General features: G+C 37.1%; 2 protein-coding genes across 2 annotated transcripts; one reads left to right on the top strand and one right to left on the bottom strand.

Moving 5' to 3' along the window:
- Positions 1 to 1,592: 1,592 nt before the first annotated feature.
- Positions 1,593 to 16,653, bottom strand: LOC139135812 (CXXC-type zinc finger protein 1-like). The gene is given in 16 exon segments (XM_070703540.1): positions 1,593 to 2,605; positions 2,907 to 3,059; positions 3,527 to 3,620; positions 4,259 to 4,308; positions 4,836 to 4,946; positions 7,871 to 8,006; positions 8,008 to 8,076; positions 9,140 to 9,321; positions 9,823 to 9,927; positions 10,902 to 11,021; positions 11,341 to 11,415; positions 13,578 to 13,670; positions 14,156 to 14,268; positions 14,740 to 14,840; positions 16,166 to 16,320; positions 16,481 to 16,653. Coding segments are annotated over 16 exon segments (1,731 nt in total). The 5' UTR covers positions 16,508 to 16,653; the 3' UTR covers positions 1,593 to 2,458.
- Positions 16,639 to 22,415, top strand: LOC139135813 (large ribosomal subunit protein mL46-like). Its single transcript, XM_070703541.1, has 6 exons — positions 16,639 to 16,794; positions 17,952 to 18,186; positions 19,543 to 19,688; positions 20,358 to 20,500; positions 21,150 to 21,284; positions 22,161 to 22,415. Exons 1-6 carry the CDS (start codon positions 16,752 to 16,754, stop codon positions 22,308 to 22,310), a joined length of 852 nt encoding a protein of 283 aa, XP_070559642.1. The 5' UTR covers positions 16,639 to 16,751; the 3' UTR covers positions 22,311 to 22,415.
- Positions 22,416 to 25,335: the final 2,920 nt, after the last annotated feature.

Raw genomic sequence — 25,335 nt, 5'->3', positions numbered from 1 at the left:
TGAATTGGTCCATTCGAGAAATATTTAAACCAGGAAAAACAAGAATGACAGAAGCAAATAAGGTCTCCAACTTAGGTACTGAGGTCATCTTTAAGAGCATGCATATCAACTTCTATAGCAATGGAAGAAGCAGATCCTAAATACATAAGCAAATGTCAACAACAAAAAACAGAGAAGGCTTGATAAAAAAGAAAAGGTGGGAGTGGGCAAAAAATGCACAAGGGATCTGGTAAAAAAGTAATCTGGTAAAAAGTAATGCTACATCATTGATCTTCTAAACCCTACCCCCTCCTGCATATCAAATGTTCCACCCCTTGGTATTACATAAGACCAAATGACAGGAAGTACATTTACAACCTTGGAGATTTTTAATTAATGCCATGAGTGTTATCATTCTAATGTTAACAGCACTTAAGTTAGTTACAGATAATGAAATGCCTTCCACTGTGGGTGGTGATTACAACATCTGGAATTATCCTGGATCCAAATTTCTCATCAGTTTTTGTATGTCTTACATAGAAAAGTTGCAAAATTGGTCCAAAATGAAAAAATCACCTCAGCTTTGTTTTCTGGATCAAATTTTCCTACAAATTGGTATCAAATATGACAAAATAATGTTCACAGCCTTCAAATTGTCTCACAACATATCCTGGGTTAGTATAGGTCATTTAAGGTCACAAACTGAGAAAAGTACCTAACATATACAAATTTTGGGGTTTCCCAACACTTTGAGCAGAAAATTTATCTAATAACATCTTTCAGGACTTTATACCAAATTACAAAGCTATCAAACAAGGGACTTTATACCAAATTACAAAGCTATCAAACAAGTAATGTTGAGATAAAGTTTTCTTGACCAAAAATGACAATATTGTCTTAAAAATACAATTTTTTATATTTCAGGACAATTTCCACATATCTAACTATTGTCATCTCTGTACGTCTGTGTACGAAATATGAAAGCTGTCTGTCCAGGGGTTTTAAAAAGGAAACACTGTCTAAGATTTTTTGACCAAAAATGACAAAATTGCACAAAAATAGTAATTTTCCCAATTTTGTCATAATTTCAACAAATTAGAAGAGTAACACCCTTGCAAAGAGACAATCCAAATTTGAGAGCGATGGGCCGGCGGTTTCAGAGAAGGAGAATTTTTACTGAAAATGAGAAAAATCACCAAAAAATTCAGCAAAAATACAAAATTAAAAATATCTTCACAATATTCATAAAACTGTATAAGGTTAACCTAAGGTACTTGCACACAAATTTTCAAAGCAATCAAAAAGCGGTTCTTGAGTTATTAATTCTTAACCATTTTCACATTTTGTAAGCTCATTTGCATAATTTTGGCAATGCAGACTTCATTTGAACAAAATCCCATCTATAGCCCAGGATGCATCCACACACCAAATACCAAGCTGAAACGTGCAGTGGTTTGCGTGTTTTTGATGTTGACGGACATACTGTACGTACATACATACATACATACATACATACATACACACATACATACAGACGCCATCGACTTCAGCCTATACGATAAACTCACATTGGTAAAACCAAATGTGAGCTAAAAACAACATTGACAAGAAAGTTGTTTGAAATTTCTGCATTTTTATTAGAAAGACATATCAGAAACCAGGAATCTATGATTTCTATACGCTGAAAACCTCAGAATGTCATGATAAATTTGCTGGAATATTGAAATATAACTTCAATAATGATTGAAATGACAAAAAAATATGTTATCTACATGAAACATACATAAAAATGCACATATGAAAAGTTGGCAGCAAAGTTATCAAAATTCTTGAAATGCTTGTCATTACAAAGACCTGAAATCTTGCGGCAAAAATCCTGAAGTAAGTAGAGCTCCAGGTAAACGCTTGTTTCCCATGGCTTGAAAATCTCTGGATAGTCACCCAGTTGAATATCCACTTTTAATATATTTACAACTGTATAAGTTTAGCCTTGAGGTATGGTTGTCATACAACTGTTGTTCCGAACATATTTGTCTGTTTGCTCACAGCGTCATGACAGGGTACACCATCAAATGCCCGTACACTCAATTTGCTATCTCGTACATGTGTCTGGGTCTAGTCTTATGCCATTGACTGCAATTTACATGTAAGTACAAATGAATGTCTGGATTTTCTGTGTCTTCATCTTGGCCTGTTACTTCTGTGACTGGTGTCTCTCAACATGTTAATACAGTGGATGATTGTATTCAATCTCATTTGGCCAGAACCAACAACCAACCATAAAATATCTTATACTCTATTTTCAATTTCCCTCAGTGCACACATATTTGAAATAGAGTATGTTTGTGCTGTAAACAACCAGACAAGGTCAAGACTGAAAACAGACCAAATCTCTATTTTGAGACTGCTGACTGGCAAAAGTGACTGACCCCTGACGTGATATGACATGACCTGACCTGACTTGACCTGAGGAAAGTTTTCACATCATGTTACTTGGAGCAAGGACTGGATGTAATGGATCATGACAGACTGTCTGATGAAGCATCAACCCTAGAACACCAGCTCTGTTTGTCATCGCTATCCTCACGTTTCTTTCTTGTTCAAACAGTTCATCAACTTTCAACCACTGCAATTTAAAAATACTGTTATTATAATATGGAAAAGATGATAAAACACTGGCATTGCTAAACATTAAATTGTGTCCCTTGTGAAATATGCAAATTAATTACATGGATGTCTTGAACAAATTCAAATGAGTATAAGATTTGACCAAACAAAGAAAGACTGGGCCATGTCACATTCTACATTACTGTAATCAACCAAGTACTTATGGTTCTTATGGATTTCTACGGTTGCTTGCTACACCGGATGTCATGTTGTGTTTTGCAGAACAGTGAAATGACATAAAGATCTGCACACTGTCTTACCTGACGAACTCTCTCTAGATCTATTTCTGCTCTTCTAAGTTTCTCCCAGCAATGATGTTTGTTGCATTTTTTCTTGGCTACCCTGCACAGCTCTCCAGTCTCTTCAAAGACATTAGCCACCAGTGGACAACCACACACTTCATGAGCTGATACCTGCAAATTTCAACAAGTAGTAATGATTGAACCAGGACTGAAATTACAACACAGCCATCAGTCCATGTCTAAAATGCCTTTGTATTAAGGCATACAAAGCAATCTTTGAGTTAGCTAACGACATCATATAACAGTATTTTTTGTTTGAATTCAAATAAATGTACATGGAGGATAATGTTGGTCCTTGTTTCAAAACACACACACACACACACACACACACAGACAGACAGACAGACAATGGGATGGATGCTGGAGATCTACTACCCTTACAGCTTCTTTTGCCATATACCAAAACAAAGATGGCAACTGGAAGCTACGACCACAATTTTTGTGTAAAGAGTTTTAAAAACTTAATTTTATTGGAAGGGAATATGTCATGACCGCTCACTTTACATTAGAATAGTCTAATGTGTGTTCTAGTTCAGATGTTTTTGAATTCATTCATCCTTGGACGAATTCAAACTAACCTTCTGTTCTTTTGTATGTTCAGGACAGAGTACTTTCAACCTCTTACAATACGTAAGCTGTTGTGCATTGTAATAATCACAGAACATTGACTCTCTGGAAACAAATGAAGAAATGGAACAAAAAATATCAAAAACTATGTTACTTCATTACACAGTGACAAAATTATCTATCAACATTGTAAAGTGTCTGTGTAAAATCTGCCAATTTGGATTCTGTTTTGTTAGACGCAAAAATCTAACCATGGTCTACACTTAGAATGACTCTGACACATGACATTGACTGCAAGGAACAGAGTCATATGCTGACTAAAATACCTTTAAAATTGAGTGAAAATTCTTCACACATACTGATCTTTAACATCTGTTCTAAGCATGTTATCATGACTGATCTTTGTCAAGACAATTGAACTGCAGACTGGCAAATAAAATTCATGGTCCACTGTTTATGCAGCATAACTGAATGAGCAAGAAGTAAGCAAAAAGTCTCTATATTCAACACTCAAATAGTTGCAATTCAGAAATCCCAGATAACATTCTCTAAGCTACTCAAAATCTTGAACTCATACACTGACATTTCTTTTCTTCATTAAACAATTAAACAACACCATTTTCAACATTACGTATTGAAACTTGCCATTGTTCATTTAATATGTTACTGTAGCTTACACATGACATAATTAACAAGTCTGTACGTTCAACTGCAGTTTAAAGTATTCTCTGACTGATACTTACCCAACAATCTTTGTGACAAATGCTGAACCAAACGACGTTTGGCTTTCATACTGCAAATTAATACAAATTCATATAATTTGTTTAAAATTTACTGTCACATTTTTATCTTTTCACCACTGGAAATAAATTATCAATAAAACTTCCTACTTGTCCCTCATTGTGAAATTATGAAAGTTGACACAAACAAAGATGGGAAACTTGAATGCATGTTGCCATATACACACCATGACTAAATTTCTAAAGGGTCCTGTAGACTTTTGTGCAGCTTAGTTTGGAGACTTTTAATGTTTTCCATGTTGATATTTACCATTGGCATAATAAGCAGGGAATAGACACCTTTCAGTGTGGGCAATAAGTACAGCATATCATATTGTTTTCTATGAGACAGTTAGACCTTATAGAAGTAAAGACAGGTGATACAAATCAAAGTTACAATGACCCGAATCTGTAACAGTATTTCACATCCACATAGAATTAAATTTGTATTTCACATTTCATATTTCATATAGTATCGTTCTCTAAGGAGGAACCTGAAATGGTCAGGCAAACAGGAAAACATTGGTTTAAACTCTCTTACCTTGCTGAAGCATTTTTCCATGTGTTTTAATGCTGCCCTGGGATGGACTGGATGACCACAACTTACACAGTGAATACTCAAATCTGCTTCATCACTCTCACCATCAGTGTTCTGAAATGTCAAGTCATATAGTGTCTTTTTTCATCCTGCAAAGTTTCTGAAAATTCTAATACAGCTTTCAGCAAACATTAACACATACACTATGATGAGTCTCAAAGTAACTATAGGCAGTACTACTAGAGAAGACGACAAACACTGAATACTGCTCATTTTCATTGCAAGGAAGGTATCTATACCAGATATTTTCTTGAAAAACTTTACATCAGTATTTCAACACAGCTTCTCAGCAGAGAATAACATGACAAGACTTTATAAAGTCCACAAAAATCTTACAAGCATCAGTGACAGACATAACTGAACCTGATTTGTAAACAGATCACATCAACAAAATTACAGACAGGTATCATAGTTTTGATATTTGAACTTCAGCATTTCTATCAGTAAAACAACACTTGTGTAAAACATACCGGTACCTCATGATCTGACAGCTATCAGTACTACAACACTTGTGTAAAACATACCTCATGATCTGACAGCTATCAGTACTACAACACTTGTGTAAAACATACCTCATGATCTGACAGCTATCAGTACTACAACACTTGTGTAAAAATACCTCATGATCTTACAGCTATCAGTACTACAACACTTGTATAAAACATACCTCATGATCTGACAGCTATCAGTACTACAACACTTGTGTAAAACATACCTCATGATCTGACAGCTATCAGTACTACAACACTTGTATAAAACATACCTCATGATCTGACAGCTATCAGTACTACAACACTTGTATAAAACATACCTCATGATCTGACAGCTATCAGTACTACAACACTTGTGTAAAACATACCTCATGATCTGACAGCTATCTGTACTACAACACTTGTATAAAACATACCTCATGATCTGACAGCTATCAGTACTACAACACTTGTGTAAAACATACCTCATGATCTGACAGCTATCAGTACTACAACACTTGTATAAAACATACCTCATGATCTGACAGCTATCAGTACTACAACACTTGTGTAAAACATACCTCATGATATCTGACAGCTATCTGTACTACAACACTTGTGTAAAACATACCTCATGATCTGACAGCTATCAGTACTACAACACTTGTATAAAACATACCTCATGATCTGACAGCTATCTGTACTACAACACTTGTGTAAAACATACCTCATGATCTGACAGCTATCAGTACTACAACACTTGTGTAAAACATACCTCATGATCTGACAGCTATCAGTACTACAACACTTGTATAAAACATACCTCATGATCTGACAGCTATCAGTACAACAACACTTGTATAAAACATACCTCATGATCTGACAGCTATCAGTACTACAACACTTGTGTAAAACATACCCCATGATCTTACAGCTATCAGTACTACAACACTTGTATGAAACACACCTCATGATCTGACAGCTATCAGTACTACAACACTTGTATAAAACATACCTCATGATCTGACAGCTATCAGTACTACAACACTTGTGTAAAACATACCTCATGATCTGACAGCTATCAGTACTACAACACTTGTGTAAAACATACCTCATGATCTGACAGCTATCAGTACTACAACACTTGTATAAAACATACCTCATGATCCGACAGCTATCTGTACTACAACACTTGTGTAAAACATACCTCATGATCTGACAGCTATCAGTACTACAACACTTGTGTAAAACATACCTCATGATCTGACAGCTATCTGTACTACAACACTTGTGTAAAACATACCTCATGATCTGACAGCTATCTGTACTACGGTACAACACTTGTGTAAAACATACCTCATGATCCGACAGCTATCAGTACTACAACACTTGTGTAAAACATACCTCATGATCTGACAGCTATCAGTACTACAACACTTGTGTAAAACATACCTCATGATCTGACAGCTATCTGTACTACAACACTTGTGTAAAACATACCTCATGATCCGACAGCTATCAGTACTACAACACTTGTGTAAAACATACCTCATGATCTGACAGCTATCAGTACTACAACACTTGTGTAAAACATACCTCATGATCTGACAGCTATCAGTACTACAACACTTGTGTAAAACATACCTCATGATCTGACAGCTATCAGTACTACAACACTTGTGTAAAACATACCTCATGATCCGACAGCTATCAGTACTACAACACTTGTGTAAAACATACCTCATGATCCGACAGCTATCAGTACTACAACACTTGTGTAAAACATACCTCATGATCTGACAGCTATCTGTACTACAACACTTGTGTAAAACATACCTCATGATCTGACAGCTATCAGTACTACAACACTTGTGTAAAACATACCTCATGATCCGACAGCTATCAGTACTACAACACTTGTGTAAAACATACCTCATGATCTGACAGCTATCAGTATTACAACACTTGCGAAAAACATACCTCATGATCTGACAGCTATCAGTACTACAACACTTGTGTAAAACATACCTCATGATCCGACAGCTATCAGTACTACAACAATTGTGTAAAACATACCTCATGATCTGACAGCTATCAGTACTACAACACTTGTGTAAAACATACCTCATGATCCGACAGCTATCAGTACTACAACACTTGTGTAAAACATACCTCATGATCTGACAGCTATCAGTACTACAACACTTGTGTAAAACATACCTCATGATCCGACAGCTATCAGTACTACAACACTTGTGTAAAACATACCTCATGATCCGACAGCTATCAGTACTACAACACTTGTGTAAAACATACCTCATGATCTGACAGCTATCAGTACTACAACACTTGTGTAAAACATACCTCATGATCTGACAGCTATCAGTACTACAACACTTGTGTAAAACATACCTCATGATCTGACAGCTATCAGTACTACAACACTTGTGTAAAACATACCTCATGATCTGACAGCTATCAGTACTACAACACTTGTCTAAAACATACCTCATGATCTGACAGCACTGACAATGTCTTTCCTTTCTCTTTGATGCTGTTCAGTTGTTCAATCTTTTTGTCCAACTCTGCCAGATTGCCATACGCCTCTTTCTGTTCCCTCCGGATCTTTTCCAACATTTTTTGTTTGTTCTTCAGCTACGCACGGACTCTGCTGCCATTCTTGTATTCTTCTGGGAAGTATCTGATAGATGCGACTGTTTAAAACAGGTTTTTGAATTAATATACAGCACATCTTATGACAGAAACCAAAAGCTCAGGATAAATATACCTAATACCTTTACAAGAAGGATAGCATTGTCACCAATTTAATGAATCCTTATACTTTCAATCAAGGTTCAATTTTGTCAAAGATTTCCTAGTATAGTACAGTGGTACAACAAGAAGTAAACAATTCACAAAAGTAACCTTCAAAATTCTGAAAAGTAACAGACTTTGGTGAATAATAATACTTGTTTTATTGTAGTTTAAATGGGCTGGGTTCGAGGCTTTGAGTGAGACGGTCCCGCAACGAGGCCATCTAACAGTTAATCATAATTGGCTTTGACCTTCAAGCATTCCCAACCCTCCCTCCCTATCCCTCTCGCTTCTGACCTTCCTGTTTTTGTTGTTGTCTTTAGAATATGTATCTTGATACGCCTATGGTGGCAGAAATTGGCGGTCAACATTGTTATAAAGTTGTTGACCATAACCCTCCCTAACACGTGTATATGGTAATAGCATAGGCATCATGTAAAACAGATCACTTATCAAATAAAAATGAACTTGTGGAAGATACCAGTAGTTTGATTTGGTAAATTTCTTAAATATAGCGCATGTTTTCAATTAATTTAGTCAAGAGGTTGTGAAATGTAACACTCTTGGAGACAAACAAGTAATCTCACAATAGATACTTTCAATTAATTTAATGTGTTGATGTAATTTATTTTTTTCTTGATTGAAAAATCTGGAGGTTTGTCAATCTGGAGGTTTGTCATCGATCACAGAGTTTCTGATATGTTGCAGAAATTACACATTCAAAGTATCTGTGTTTTCCATCACAAACTGGGTGACAAATGCACTGCGACACCTGATGGAAGACAATAACCTACAAGCAAGGGTTTAGGAAGAAACCAAGTCAAATGATAATAAGACAAAATATCTACAATTGTGAAGACATGAGACACTTTATTTCTGAAGCATGAGCTTTGAGGAAATGTACTTGAGATCATATCTGACTTGAACTATTCAAAATGTGTCTGTGTTACCAGTACCACTCACTTGGTTGCCAATTTCATACCGCAGTCATCCGAACAGTATTTACTGTTAGGTCTGGCAGCGTTGACACAGGCAGGACCATAACACTGACGTGGTGCCTCAACTTCTTCTTTCTTAGTCTTCTCTGTGTCCTCATCTGTATATTTCCTCTTGCGTTTCTCTGAGGAACCTTTCTTCACTTTGGGCTGAAACAAACAATAAACTGTGTGATGGTGGGCTTCAGTCTACTACCCTACAACCAATCATGAAGTTCTACCAATATGTGGGTTGCTTCTTCCTCCACCATGAATTGCCTGTTTACCTTTTTTGTATTTTCATGTTCTGGTAAGCACTTCTCGTATTAACCATGCAACAAATAAAAATACCTGAATGACTCTATGGCAGACAACTTACATTACCATGTCAGTCATTTGCTAATATTCTACTCTTTTCTGTAGACACACAAAAACGCAAAGTTACAGCAAAGTTTGATATTTTGTTAAAGTCAAAATTTAGTTGGAACTGCATTTGTACTACAAGGATTACTTTTATGATGTACTTAAGTAAAGGGCTGAAACAAACAATAAGCTTTGTGATGCTAAGATTCAGTCTACAACCCTACAAGGTCTTTCTTCCGGAGCTGTAGCTGAATTACACAACACAATGCATTTTGTGTCTGAGTTGTGGTGTGAACGCCGAAGAATTACCTTTTTCTCTTTGCTACTGGTGTGTTTCAGCTTGACAGACTTCTTTTCTCTCTTTTCTGCTCTTCTTTCCCTTCTTTCAGCATCACGTCGTCTGCGGGACCGTTCCTGAAAATGGATATGATAGCATATGATGATGCTGATACATCTTGGTGTTTCGATTTATCAACCCTTTCATCCCCATCACCTAGTGTAATGGTCCATCCATCCCATTGACAGCAATGGCTCATTCTGTACTATAGAAATTCCTATGGATAACACTGATCTCCATGCTTCAATTTATTAACCCTTTCATCCCCACCACCCCACTGAGAGCAATGGGTCATACTAAAGTCCTGCAATGATAGGATTTCACAAGTCTCTGTTTAGAATTGAACCCCGTCTACAGATCAAGGCATAAACTCAAAACTTTAAAACTGGTTCAATTATTCTAAATTTATGAAAACTTTTTTAACCCAGCAAAGTGTCCCCTTTCAGATAGGAAAATTTCCCGGCAAACAACACAGACATTACATGCAGCTCTATTTCATCAAATCTGGTAAGAAGGCAACAAAGACAAAGTAATAAATCACTTTTTAAGATTGCCAATACCTTCTCTACACAGAGATGTGGACCTTTTTTGTTAGAGGTGGCAAAGATAAATGTATAGACAGTTACAAGTAGGGTGTGAACACATTGAGTTTGTGCAAAATATCCTGATTATTTATTAAACTTATCATTTCCAATTTTAGCTCACGCTGGTTGTTTTTGCCGGCTGCTGGCTTTTTTCTACATCCTTGCTCTTCTTTCATGAGCGGAAGAAAAACAAGACTCTGTTCCAAAATAGAGTTTCTTTCTAACTTAAGAAGTTTTAGAAATAAACTCTATTTTGGAATAGTCTTGTTTTTATCTGCTCAATACTACTCTCAAGACCAAGTTTCATTGCCACCTGGTACCAAGCACTGTAGTTGGACTAACCACTTCTAACAACAAACTGTTCTTTCATGTTGGAAAACAGGATCAAGGAATCAATGGGAGAGACTCAGTCTGAATGCAGCACTGTAGGACAAATATCTTTGTGACAGAGTTGTATTGTTTCTTACCTCCTGATCAAAAGGTGGAAATTGGAAGGAATGAGACTCCCCTTCTGAGTCTCCTGCACCTGGTGGAGGTGTTGATACAAGGTCATCTGAAGTTTTAAATTTGTCCCCACGCAATAGTTTCTGAAATACAAAAAGAATGTTAATTGTCACAATATACAGTACATTCTGCTAGCCAGTTTATTTAAATGCTTCCGCTGCACGGGTATTGAAAAATACTATTCAAATTTTAGAGAAAGAAAAACCGTCAAGTGAAAAATAATAAAGTTATGCAAAGGACAAAAACCTGCTTGAGAAAGATAGTATGTGGTATCCCCTGCACATCACTGACACTTTCGCTTCTAAATGCATCAAAGATATACCACTGTATATTTGAATTATTTTAATGGTCTATACAATACAGTAATCAGGATGAGAGGCTTCCTTACTGACACTGACTTACCCTGGATCTGTATATACACTGCCTGAGTCGGCACTTCTGTCGGATCTTGTTCGGACCGCCAAATTTCCGCATGTCCTGTCATGATAAGCAACAAACTTGAAGGTTCAAATTACAATGCATAATAATTATAAGGAGTAATTTATGCAGATTTACATGTTTAGTAAATAAAATCAATGGATTAATCAAAATGAAGTAGGTGCAATACGATGCTCTAGGACTCTGGTAAAATATACACAGGTAGTATGCTAACACACTGCAAATACTGTTACTGATGGGAGAAAATCAAATTTAGTAAAAACAGCAGAGCATGGGTGGGTCAGGCATGGAAAGCAACAGGCACATCAATAAGATTACAGTATTACCGGATTTTTCTGAGAGTACGCCCACTCGAAAAACCGCCCATGGGCGGTTATTTGGGGGGTGGGCGGTTATTAAGAATTTTAAATTTCATCTAAACTTTTGTCTACGGCATTTCAACTTGACTCCCCTTGAAAAAAATTACCTACGCAAAGGTCAAAAAGTTTATATAGCGTACAAAATAAAATAAGTTACACTTCTAAGATAATTACTTCGGCGGTATGTCCGTATCCCCCTATTTATGCTACTAAAATGCAGGTGGATGATCCAGAAGAACGCAAAGTCAACGTTAGAGTTTGCCACACAATGCCGACAATGATTGACAGATGAAGCAGGAGCCAGGAATTTTCCATTCTGCACGATGGGGATCATGAAATAAATAAAATGACTATCATAAAAAATAACTCTGTTTCATTATTTTCTTATTTAATGTACATCATTACTTTTCAGGTTTTTTTCGCTTTGATACAAAAATCTGATGATTTTCTTCGCGTAAATTTGTTGCATTCACAAACGTAAACAGTAGTAGTAATCCCTAGTAGAAATGGTATGATCCACAATTGTTTACGATTATTGACCTCTTTGCGTGCAACGAATGTGAAACACTGTATCTATTTTCACACGTTCGACTACTTTGATTAACTTGTCACACTTACAAACTAGGTCAACCTCAGAACACGTGCACACGTCAAAATCTGATCGATGATTTTCTTCGCTTTTTCGCCGAGCGGTTCTGTCTATGGCCTCTCAGCTAGGCGACTGATGCCGTATGTTGTGGGTTCGAATCCGATTGAAAACTAGCCGTATTTGAATGCGTTCGACAAACCATGGAGGCATGTGATAATTAGATATTATTCCCTAATATTTTTCTTCGTTCAGCGAAGGAAAATACGAGTGACGTAATGACCGTGTCACCACGAGTCGAAGACGAGTGGTGACACGGTCATTACGTCACGAGTATTTTCCGAGCTGAACGAAGAAAAATATTAGGGAATAATATACTTATCACATGCGCAAGCCAAGAATTCGTTATTTTTTGCAAAATAAAATAAGTTTTCCATGTCGATTCCGCGTTTAAACTTTTGAACTACTTTAGGAATAAATATCAGTACGCCGTGCACAAGTTGTCAATCATTTCCAGTCGTCCGTCATGTGCGTTAGCGCGTTCGTGTGTGGAGCAAATGACAGCTCTCGGTCTACACGTAGGCTACCTTCCGCAAAGTTATACTCTATTTCAAATGTAGTATTGTCCTAGAAATTTATCACAGACGAGATACGCTATTTTTCGGGAACAAATATCGACTGAATCTCGACGGCGCGAACACTGTAAACGTCGCGCCTGACCCTGTTTGCAATGCGTACAGAACCCACGGTATACGCGACCAGCTTCGAGTTCATTGTTTCCGCAAATTATTCACGTAATTCCTTCGGAATATACAGGCGGTACACTCTTGTGTTTACATTGTTCGGATTAGTAATGTCGTAGTCTGTGAAAATATCTATTTCATTACATGACTTTTGATCGTGGGAGAAACATCAGCCGCCATGTTGTTTGTTTACATATTTACGAGCACACCGAAGATTGACAAAAAAAAGGTCCGACACACCAAAATTGATGACATAGACGCGGGTTGTCGTGACGTAGAACGACCAGAGAATAAATCCTGTATTTTTTAGTAAATTGGCGGTAAATTTTTACCGAATTACGGCCCTGGGCCGTTATTTAGCTACAGGTGTGAAGCAGACAATGTAGCCATTTTCTGTTTAACGGCCCTGGGCATACTCTCAGAAAAATCCGGTAGCATACATCAGTGTTTAAAATGCATATATGATGGAATTAATACCATATCACTTTAAAACGTATATGCAATGACCCTTACCAGACAGAAATCGCATTTACCACAATCTTCTGTTTTGACACAGGCTTCACACTCACCACAGCGACGTGTTGATCTTTGTGGCTGCTGTTTTGACTGCAAAACAAACAAGCAAACAGGATGAAATAGATATAGCAGCAAACTAGAGTGTTCTCATATCATAGCTTTCCTTTTTTCAAAGCATGGATCCCATAGAAGTTCTGAAATACACATGAGGGCATTGTTCATTCACTATAACAAACAATCTTAAATTTCTTTGTCATATCATGCACATTTTCCCAAATCTTTTTTGAAAATAATCACTAGAGGGCAGTATAAAATCAACAAATGAGACACTGAGAGATCTGTATCCTCCAGCTGATCAACATTTTCTAGTTTGCTATTATACGGGTATCCTTCCCACTTGTAGGACATACCGGTACAGGTAGTCATCAATGACTTCACGTTACAAGACTTCAGTTTGATGGTAACAGTTGATAGAATGGTCAAATTTATGTCCACAAACTTTGCTCATAAAATGCCAGGAGATGAATTACATATTGCCTTATGATGCAAAGGGGAAAAGTGAAATCAATGCATACATATTTGTCATAATCACTCGTTTCTGATTTCTTCTCTTTGTGTTTCTCTTTGTGTTTCTTCTCTTTGTCTTTTTTCTTTGTCTTGAATTTGACTTGGAGGGTTGAGTTTTTCTCTGTGAAATATGAACAACATGCAAAGATTACTTAACAATTTGCAATAATTTACAGGGAATTCATGTTTTCATCTGTTCACAATCCAGGTTCCCAGTAGACTCCCCATGAAATACCAACAATTATTAGAGTATCTAACATCCAATTCTTCAAGCTGTTCATATTGAACTTTATCAATGCCTTGCATTTCTGGGTCAAGTGAGGGTAACTGATGTTGCTACTCAGTGCCTTGTATTTCTTGGTCAAGTGAGGGTAACTGATTTGCTACTCAGTGCCTTGTATTTCTTGGTCAAGTGAGGGTAACTGATTTGCTATTTGGCGCCTTGTATTTCTGGGACAATTGAGGGTAACTGATGTTGCTACTCCTATTAAATTATAACCTACGAGGATGTTACCAGTGCAATGCTACACTGTACATATCAACTTTCTGTTGCGGATAAAGTACATAACAACTGAAAACCAAAACAATGTACCTTTACATGGAGGGCAGTACCATCTCTTGATACCCTGTGCTACGTCTTGTGTTATTTGGACACAGTTGCCATGGAACCACTCATGACAATTATCACAGCATCTGTTGGAAATAATAAGGTATGTTATACTATAAATTCACAAAGAGAAAAATTAATTTGACAGTGTCTACCAGTAACATTTCACACCAACTATTCAGAAATCACATGTGTAAAAGAAGTATTTCTAAGGTACTAACCGTGTATGGGATAACATGCCTTAAAACTAAGGGAGGCATAATTTATGAACACTAAATATATGCAATATGTATTGAACTATGACAGTTGAATAAGAATCTCTGAACCAACAACTCAGAGATATAATGCTGTTGGAATTATACAGAATCATAAATTGCTCACTGATCAAAGTTAATGAAAATAATGCTAGATGCTAGTAAAAGTAACAAATAGTGATATGAAATTTTGTGCAAATGAGATAGTTTATGAAAAATTTGGCAACACATCATTTTAGAAAAAAAAGTAGACATACTTCCCTCAACTTGGAACGCTACAATTGTGAAAAAGAGTTTTTCAGCAGACATATTCATTTCTTTACACAGGAAACTGCCAAGTGATTTGAATTTCAACAAATGATAAAACTAACTTATTGAATCAGAGTTTCACAGACAATTAAAGTCTGATAAATCACCAATTTATTTATCAGTACAAGACCTGTTGTTACCTTGTTTGATCATGTAAATGTCAGCCCTTACTCTTTCAAGGACAGTGGGCTTGTTTGATTTACAATGCAATTTTCTTAACTGCTGCACAGTATGCTTTGAAATTTGTTACTTGTTAATTCTGTCTTTTCTAACCTAAGCATTGCAGCTAACACAGAAATTCATTCATGAAGTGTATTTTACCACTAGTTTGTGTTGGATGTTTTTCATGAATACAATATCTATCTATTACATTTTGAAATTTCTTCACCAGTATCTGCCTGCTGATCTTGACCCACCTCATCTTTTCACAATTCGGATAAATATCAAAATTCTCCAAAGCTATTAAGTAGTAGCAACTTTTATTAGAGCCATCGTCAACGTATTGCAAACTCTATGGTGTGATACTGCGTAACAGAGACTTGAGAAAGGAACCGTCACACGCCCAGGGCAAAACTTTGCTGAAACATCCATCATCATGTAAAACTGGGGTCAGAACACATATTGAAAGGAGTCGCACTCAAAAACCTAGGTTTCCTAACACTACTCTGTGTTGAAATTATAGCTTTTGATATCAATTATATCATGGTACATCCATGGTTTTATCAATTTATGCAAATACCATAATCATCAGATCAAGCATTCTGTAATCTTATGCTGGGAATCACCAACAAAAATCTGTAGGAAAGAGAATTCAGCTTCATTAACGATTAAGCATTGATAAAACTCACATCATAAATCTATCCACCGCAGGTGTACGACAAATACAATATAAAGTTTGTTCTGGAGTGGTATCCTTCTCTTCTTTCTCAAAGAAACTCATGATGGATGCCACTTTAGCTTGTCTCTCTGGAAGCACGTTGAAAGCCTTTGCCACCTCGGCTTGCTACAGGAAGAAACAGGGAGAACGTAATTTACATTTCCGCAACGTAACTTGCAATAGCGCTGGGCTATTGGTGAAAATGGACCATGTAATATGTCAAAGGGCTCTCGCGAGATCACCAAAAACCTGAATATGACCAGGTGAATTATTAACTTGAACTCACCGACATGCCGGATTCGCTGTCGCTCATCTTTCTTATCTGATATCAAGTATAAAAATGAACCTTATAGTTCCTCGGTAACACAAAGGAGGTAAAAAATAATCGGTGGAGATCTTCCGATATGGACGGAATACGCAAAGGGTGTTTCGTTCTTCAGCGTTGTTTTCTTTTGCCACTACACGCTTTTCCAGGTTTGTGTAAAACGTCATCAACTTATGTGCACTTAAGGTCATAGGTTACTACGCACGTTGAATAGTTTGCATTCGGCGGTAACATGTGGAAGGCAGCAAAACCCCTAGCGATCTCCTGCTCCAGAGGTATGGTTTAGTGCAATAATGATATTTTATCTAATTTTAAATCCGCTTGTCAATGTCCCGTGATTCCGATCAAAATTTACCACGATTTGCCAGCCCGACAATGAGTCACTGAGGGAGTGTTTTGACACCGGCGCCAGGGGTCTCACTACGAGCGTCCTTGCGGAGTGGAAAGTTGCGTTCGGAAGCCCTGCACGTTCGGTTTTACCGGCAGTTGTGAACTACATGGACGTCCGGAAGACACGAGTATCAACCAGCGATCAGCATGGACTCCACATAATACATAAATCAAACCACTGCGTCAACATCGAAATTCTTTTTCAGATAATCAATATGACATTAAAAACTGCCATGGTCCAATCATTTTCATCCAAGGTACATTACCACCAGGTCCATGGGACTTTTGTGATTTACAAAGTTAAATAGGAATGGGTAAGCGTGCCCTGCTTAGTGCTAGCATGCTAAACCCGCCAGGATTGGTCTCAAAATTGTCTAAATTGTGTGAAGTGATACAGTATGAATCACTGTAATAAGTCAAAGCCGGGAATGCTGTCGCTAATCATTTGAGTGACCGAGGTGTAGTATTTGGCCACAATGTCGTCATATCTACCATAAAACATTTTGAAAGTCCTCACTAGTGTTTTTGGTGTGTATCCCTGTCTCACTAGTTTTGATGCCAGTGAGCTGTGTCTTATTTGGAAATCAGCATAGAAATCACAATCTCACAATCACAAGGCATGATGATATATGATTGTATCGTTGCTAATGATTTATTCGTCAAACTTCATCTTCTCATTCCAGAAACACAGAAATAACATAAATCGATATTGAATTGAATTGAATGAGTAAAGGAATGAGAGTGAAAAGAACGGCTTCATTGCTGCAGCCAATAATTTTCTCGAATGAGTGTGCAAGGAAGAGTATAAATAAGGAAAATTTCTGGGTTACAGCACCACAGCTAATTCAAATGTACTTGTCAATTGTCAAGACTGACAAGCAAAGGCATGAACGGAATGAATCATGCAGGTGTATGATCTCCCAGCTCCCCACATGCTATGGTAATAATTGGTAAAAGTAAAGGTAAAAAACGGAAAGTGGTTCAACTGTCATTACTCACTTATGGTTATCTCATCAAATATTACTTTTCACATTTTCTTTAGTTTTGCAAAGATATTGGAAACCATGTAGAGCATGCCAGCAGGCCCGACAAGTTCGTTTCTACTGTGCTAGCACCAAACAGTCATGGCAATTGATGAGTGCAGTGTGTCTAGAAAGGTACCCTGTAGTCACCAGGGAACTGACAGATATTGAACAGAGATACCAAGATTTATTGGACACCATGGAACTTGAGAAGAGCGTCTTGTCGGATCATGAAGTTCAGCTTATACAAGACAAGTAATTTAGATAATCTTGTAATTCAGTATTGTTTTTTGTACAGTTAGAAAATGCATGTCATAAATATTGACCATTTGGAACCAAGCTTCTAGTTGTTATGTCAAGAAATTACTTCAGACTACATTTGTCAGTCTGTTCAGACTACATTTGTCATTTCCTCTTTGACAACCTTACAGACCAGGACGGTCCCTATTTTAGAATTTATCATACCTTGAGTGTATCAGGTATGAACATTCCCCAAGTTCAAAGTTGAAGACTATTTTTCCAAACCAATTGATTTACTATCATTGTCCTATACTCAAGCATCAAGCTGCAAACTCAGCTAATGATCAACGGACATTTTTCAAAACTCTTTCAAAGGAAAATTATCAGTGTATAAAAATGAGATAAATTTATTGTTTAGCGTACATCACTTCTTTATAATCACTACAGTATTTCTGATTTAAAAACTTGATTATATGGTTCTATGAGGAGATGCCTTTTAGATGGTTTGTATAAGATTGGTGTTAAGTAACCAGAAATTATCACCCTTGAAGGCTAGAGTTCTAATGGTGTACACCCCAGATAGCAATTGTAGAGTTGCTACTTTCATTCACAGTCACAGTATCCATACTATGAATATAATTAGAGGCTATTACTCAATATTTTCTGTTCCTGTGTCATATCAGCGTGAGTGTTATTTGTGCTTCATCAAACATTGGACTTTATCTTTGTGTCTAATGCAGTACCAATGACACTCATGCTGATACAACACAAGGTACAGGCAATATTGGGTAATAACCAATTGATCACATACCAATGCCCAGAATTTTACAAATTAAAGGCAAACTATTTTTTCAGGCTCTACTTTTAGTCTGCCACTTGCATAATTATGGAAAAATTTATGTAAAAAGGCTTCATTTATAAACTATATTATGACATTTCCATCAAAGAAACACCACACTCAACAATTCCTCGACATCTCAGAGAACACCACAAGAAAATATAATGGGACCTAACAAAAGTTGCATCGAAGAAACATCGTCTCCTCTATAATTCTCCCTTGCTTCAAAATCATCCTGATTTTGATCATACTGGATCATCATACAGAGCAGAGGATGGTGGCCATTTTGTTTGTTTACACTGAGAGTCGCCATGTCGACAGGTATAGTGCATGATGTCACACTGTCACACCATGTGCTCACTACCTGTACCTGTTTGCATGTAGACTGTACTGTAGTCTGTGAGAACCAAACAGTGTTTGCTTGGACTTTACAAAAAATTACAAGAACTATTCAATACTGAAGTTATACTTGAAAGAAAAATATGAAACAACATTTAGGGAAGAGTATCTGGAGTATCTGTGGTTTATTTCAGAGAGCGTATGGCTCGCATGCAGAGTGTTGATTATGATAGTGATGAAGAAGGAGATGCTGGGACAAGTGAAGTATTGACAGCTGCTGATCTGGAAGACTTGGCAACAGAAGAATTAAATAAGTTTACAACAGCTTCTCGGATTACAGGTAAATTGACATGAACCTTAAAGCTATTAAATAGCTTTGATAAGAAATTATAATAATTTCTCAACTCAGAGATGTCTCAGAGCTTCTTTCCAAAGTAGGAAAATTTTGCTATTCCAAAGAACAAGCACAGGGATTATCCAGTGGACAACAATGTAATATCAACCCCAGTCTCTCAAACATGTGTGTCAACCTAATTTCACCAGTTTCATTGTCCTGTTGATAGGAGCTACATGTAACACTCGCTGTGTTGGTTGACAATGATCACAAATAGATGCTGTAAAGTCCCAAGAATTATCAGAAGAAAAATTTGATAATTAGTGAGATTAAAATTGAATTTGCCAGCCTTACATTTCAAGGCTTGGGTTTCATGAGACATCAAATATAAACAATATTCAAAGATACCAGATGATACATCTGTCTCAGATACTGAGATGTGAATACAAAATATGCAAGGAGAAGAGTATCTGGCTTTTTACCCTGAACAAATAATTCATTTTGGAAATTTTGTTATTCTTCCAGAAGGCATTAGAAAGTCTGTTGCTAAGCTGTGAGTTCCATGAAATTATTACATTCCCTGGTGAATGCTCACCAAAAATAAACCACCATGTTGTATAAGTAGTTGCTAGAATATTCAAATCTATCTTTGTATGTGTATCATATACATTGCAGATGCTGACAAACTGAATGACACCAAATCACTTCAAAGACAGTTAACAGAAAAACTCTACCTTTTGATAAAATGTAAAATTGGGAAAAGAAGCATTTGGATGATGCCACAGGGGAAAAGAGATGAAGGAGAGTCTATGAAACAGGTAAGATGTATACATGCGTAAATAATTAAATAAAGGGTAAAACAACTTATTGAAAGTCTCTTTTAGAAAAAAAAAGAAAAAGATGAACAGTTAGTAGATACTGCTGGCAAGTATGACACTGTCGTTTTAATTAGAGCTGCTGCCAGAATCCATTGGATGCAAATGTTGATAAGTCCTTGTTGATTTCCCTTGCAATGTTCCAATCTCCATAGGTAAACAGTAAACAACATTCATCACTGTGTGACACTCACGTTGCCTTCAGGGTAGAATCACCTTGGTGACAGATATTCAGACTCTCTGTTTGTTTCATACTTTTCTAGCCTACCACTTATGTGAGCTCATCTTAAAGCTCTTGATATAAGAAAAATTTTCACTGTTGTAGTTTTTCGAAAATCAACAGTTCTATTGTTCCCCACAGATTTAACACAGGGATGGGGACGATTTTGAATTTCAAATATCAATTAATGTCGGGTAATTTGTTTCTCTAGTACCAAACTTGCATGGTGACCCCTGATTTTTATTATCGATTTAGTAAGAGAATGGTTGAAAGTTTTATTGAAGAAAGTTTGAGCAAAAGATTGTAAGTGTCATTTGAGGGCATACTACCTTAAGCTATTAAATCAAGTAGTGATATGTCTGTGCTTTGTAGGCTGCAGAAAGAATTCTAACCAGCACTTGTGGAGATGCTGTCAATGCCAGGTTTACAAGCAATGCACCAAATGGATTTTTCAAATACAAATTTCCAAAAGAAGTGAGAGATGATGAAAATTTAACGGGAGCAAAGGTATGTGAAATGGAATCGCGTATCCATTACTGGCAGTATTCCAGTGCTGGAATTTCAGTGAAAGGAACAATGGCATTGGTAGGTGGTGGATACTTGAAGGAAAGACGGTACAAATGATCAGAAATGGTCTTTTCCCATCTACATATGCATTGTAATAACTTTACTGGAGGTATTCACAATGGTATTTTGACCAAAAAGCTCACATGGCTGGCAAAATCTGTGATTTATTAATGACACCACAGGTAACCATTTTTGCCACCAAGCCTAACACCATGTAAGACACTGCTGATGGTAGTGGACTGCAAAGTAGGAGGTAGTGAACTCCATTTATATTCAAAGTAGGGACAGTGGACCACAAACAAAACTGAAATGGTTCTCAAAACAAGCTGACGCTGTTATAAAAATAGAGACCTGTCTCTATGTCATCATTCAGGAAGGTGTTAGAGGGGATAAAACTCTAAGAACATGCAAATTTCACACTTTCATTCGTAAATTATCCTGCAAATGTGTGCAAAATAACCGATGAAAGTGAACATATCGCATGCGAGGTCACTAGGAGTGATCCCAACGTTACATATGAGACCATTTCATGGGCCTTTTAATTTTTTCACGGATCACTAACCCATAATTAACAGATCCAAGCCATGTTTGTATATTGACTGTCACCAAAGCCAAATGCACAAGTTCAACTACAAATAAACCAGATCATCTGATAGACCAGTTCATTTTCAAGTGTCTGGACTAAAATATAGGACCCTGGAAAATGACATTACTTGTACGTAGATGTACGGTATACCAGGTCATCTGTTCTTTCATTTACTTTGCAGCTTTCACACTTGTGACACAAATTTGACGGATCTTTTGTTTCACTTCCAGGTGTTTTTCTACAGAGCAAGATTAGCAGCTGGTGATATATCATACTGTGATGATACGATAGAAGACCATGTGTGGGTGTCAAGCCAGGAACTCAAAGACTATCTCTCACCACAGTACCTAGAATCAGTTAATAAGTTTCTCATGGAATGAAAGTCCTCTGCAGTCTCTTTTCACAATGCACTCGCCCCAAGCTTTGAACTAGCCTTTCTCAATCCTGTGTACATAGTTATGAATTAAAATAATTTTGATGTCTGACATATGCAGTGTTTTTTGTTCGTGTTGAAAGCGACTCATGCAGGCTCAAGCGTCAGTATTTCTTTATTGCCAAGGGTGTGATTGGTGAGTGACGCCATTGACTAAATGAAAGGTGTGATTGGTGAGTGGTACCATTGACTAAATGACAGCAATATAATGGTCAGTACATTACCTTGCAGTGGTCTGAAATGTTTACTTGGAGAATCTAGAATTAATCTGGAGTAACCTTTTAACCGATACTTCACAATGAATATATCTAGTGTGGCCGTACAGAACATGATATTTCAGTGAAGAGAAGCAAGATGTTAGTTCCAATAACCATGGGCATTTCAGTATCCATGTATTGCAGCACAATCATGCATCAAACTTTGACAGGAATAGAATGTTTTACAATTTTCTGCAAATGCTGTCAGCAGTAAACCTGGCATAAGCCAGGTTACTTCTTACAACACTGCTGGAAAGCAAAGTGCATAATGTGAAGTGGAAATATTTGATTTGTGACAATCAATTCAATATGATTTGTCACAGTCTCACTACATTTCATTCATCTGTGACCTCTGTGTGACCCTACCCCATCAAAAAATATCACTAGAAGCTTGCAACTGAGTATTTCATCCCGTATTACATGCAACGCCATTAAGACATTAATACAAAATCCCCTTTCAAAGCTGGATTCTGACACTAGCCCACATCTACAGGGACTGTACTGCTTGCCTGTACATCATGCAGCACCCAATTATTCAGTCACACTATTCAATCAATAAATCAATCAACAAAGTTTACATAGTGCCTAAATCACAGACCAAAGCTTTGGCTCTGGCACAATTGTACATTCTCTGTTGAACAGAATCTTTTTAGTTTTCTTTTGAAAATTTGCAAACTTTTAGATTCTGTGACCCCAAATGGTAGGTGTAGCATACGGAGAGATACGTCAACCATATGTCATGTTTATAGCTTTTCATTGTTGAAAATTTCTTTCGGGAAGAACACAGGGCAGACCGTTCAGACAATGAGCAGGTACACAAGTCTATGGTTATAATGTGCAAGGAAGTGAATTATTGAAGTCTAGTTTGGCAGTTCAAGTTACAAGTATCAGAGTATAAAGGCTCACAAGTGAATTCCCATCACCTAATACATTCAGTAAGTCTACACTTTGGATTGCAAGAGCTGAGCTCTGAGAGTCCCCATTGTTTATGTTGCCTAGTAGTTTGCCTGTTCACCTCCCAACATCATGTCAACACTTGACAAAGTCAGAGTCAAGGGTGATTAAAATGACCAGTAAGTCTACAACATACTTATTATACCGAGATGCTTCAATAATTTACCACCACATTCCCGATCATATCCTTGCATGAAGGGTTACAATGCAGCAGCACTTGGTCAGTAGCTAGCTGTGATATCGCAGAGGTGCTGTGGCGTTTATCGAACGCGCTCTGGTCAAGGGTCACAGCCACAGACCCTTGACCTGAGCGTGTTCAATAGATGCCACAGCACCACTGAGATATCACTAGGTCAGCAGCATGCTCTCTGCACCCTGGCTTACCTGATGTGGCTCTCTGTTGGAAGAGTTTCTGGTTGTTAGGAAGCAATTTATTCTGGCATTTAAGAAATAGCCATCTCCATACTGGCTTGTGGTGAAACAGCTTTTCATAGTCTTACTTTGTAACAGTGATTATAAACGCCACAAGTCGAATGGCAGCAATGACACAGAAGAGAGATTGCATGACATGATGCATCATATTTGACTTTTGGAGATCAGGTGGGCAAGCAACTCAAAACAAAGCCATGTCTTTGTATCTACCTATTTCTACGTAGCAGTCTTTACAGTCAATGATTATACATCCATTGCATGCCCCAACAACAGCAACAAACACAGGAACTTCAATACTCAATTATGCAAGTACGCCAACTTACAAGGCATATTAATGTAGACAACAATACCTACAGAAGTTTTGGCATTCAAATATGACAAACTTTAATACTGGTAAACTTAAACGTATCATGAATATGTGATGTTCAACAGAGCTGTTATTGCAATAGCGTTCAATATCGGTTATGGAACTGCTTTATATAGATCAATGTGTCAGCGAACTAGCAAACAAATCACCAACTCAATTAACCAACTAACCAATCAGTTGATCAACCATTCAAACAGTCAATTAGCCAGTCTTTACTTAATCACTCAGCCACCCAGTAGGTCAGCCCACCATTCAGCCAGACTCTACTGAGTTCATTAGGAAAGTCACAAGGGTGTGTCGGTCAAGTAGTCAAACAGTCAATCAGTGAATTGACCAATTGATAGGTCGATCATTTGACTGTCCAATTGGTCAATCTATATTTAATCGTTCCACAAATTAATTCTTAAATCGATCAGACTTATACCATGGATGATACTAGTCTTTGTTTTCAAACTTGCTGGACTGTGGGTCCTCAATGAAAGAACCATGCAGGTCAAGGGGAGTCCTGCCAAAAGTCGCATGTCACAAATATTCACTATCTATTGTCAGAAAATATGGTCTTTTATTGTCATTGTTTAGGCAATTTTTAGTTTCCTTTCTAGGAGAAATCAAATGGTATTATCAAGTATCTGATAATCTGAGAATACTAAGTTTGTCAGGAAACAGCTAGGGGTAAACTAAATGTAGTCTTTTATGCCAAACTCTTCACCACAGCGTTTGATCATGTACTTCTGTGTATTCATTTGAAACTACAATCTCATCGTTTTACCTTACCTATGGCATACAAATGAGCTTTGTTTTACAGCCATTCCTGTGTGGAGAATTCATTTAAACAATCACTGCACCCTGATCATGTCAATGTCTTTTTTTTTTTCGCAATAACCACTGTATCATATCTTTACCATGCAAAACCACAAATTTGCAAACTGAAAGGCCAATTTTACATCCTCCAGCCATAAGCT

Source organism: Ptychodera flava, chromosome 6 (assembly GCF_041260155.1).
Source record: "Ptychodera flava strain L36383 chromosome 6, AS_Pfla_20210202, whole genome shotgun sequence".
NCBI lineage: Eukaryota > Metazoa > Hemichordata > Enteropneusta > Ptychoderidae > Ptychodera > Ptychodera flava.
The sequence above is the reverse complement of the archived record's forward strand: the minus strand, read 5'-3'. Positions and strand labels throughout refer to the sequence as shown.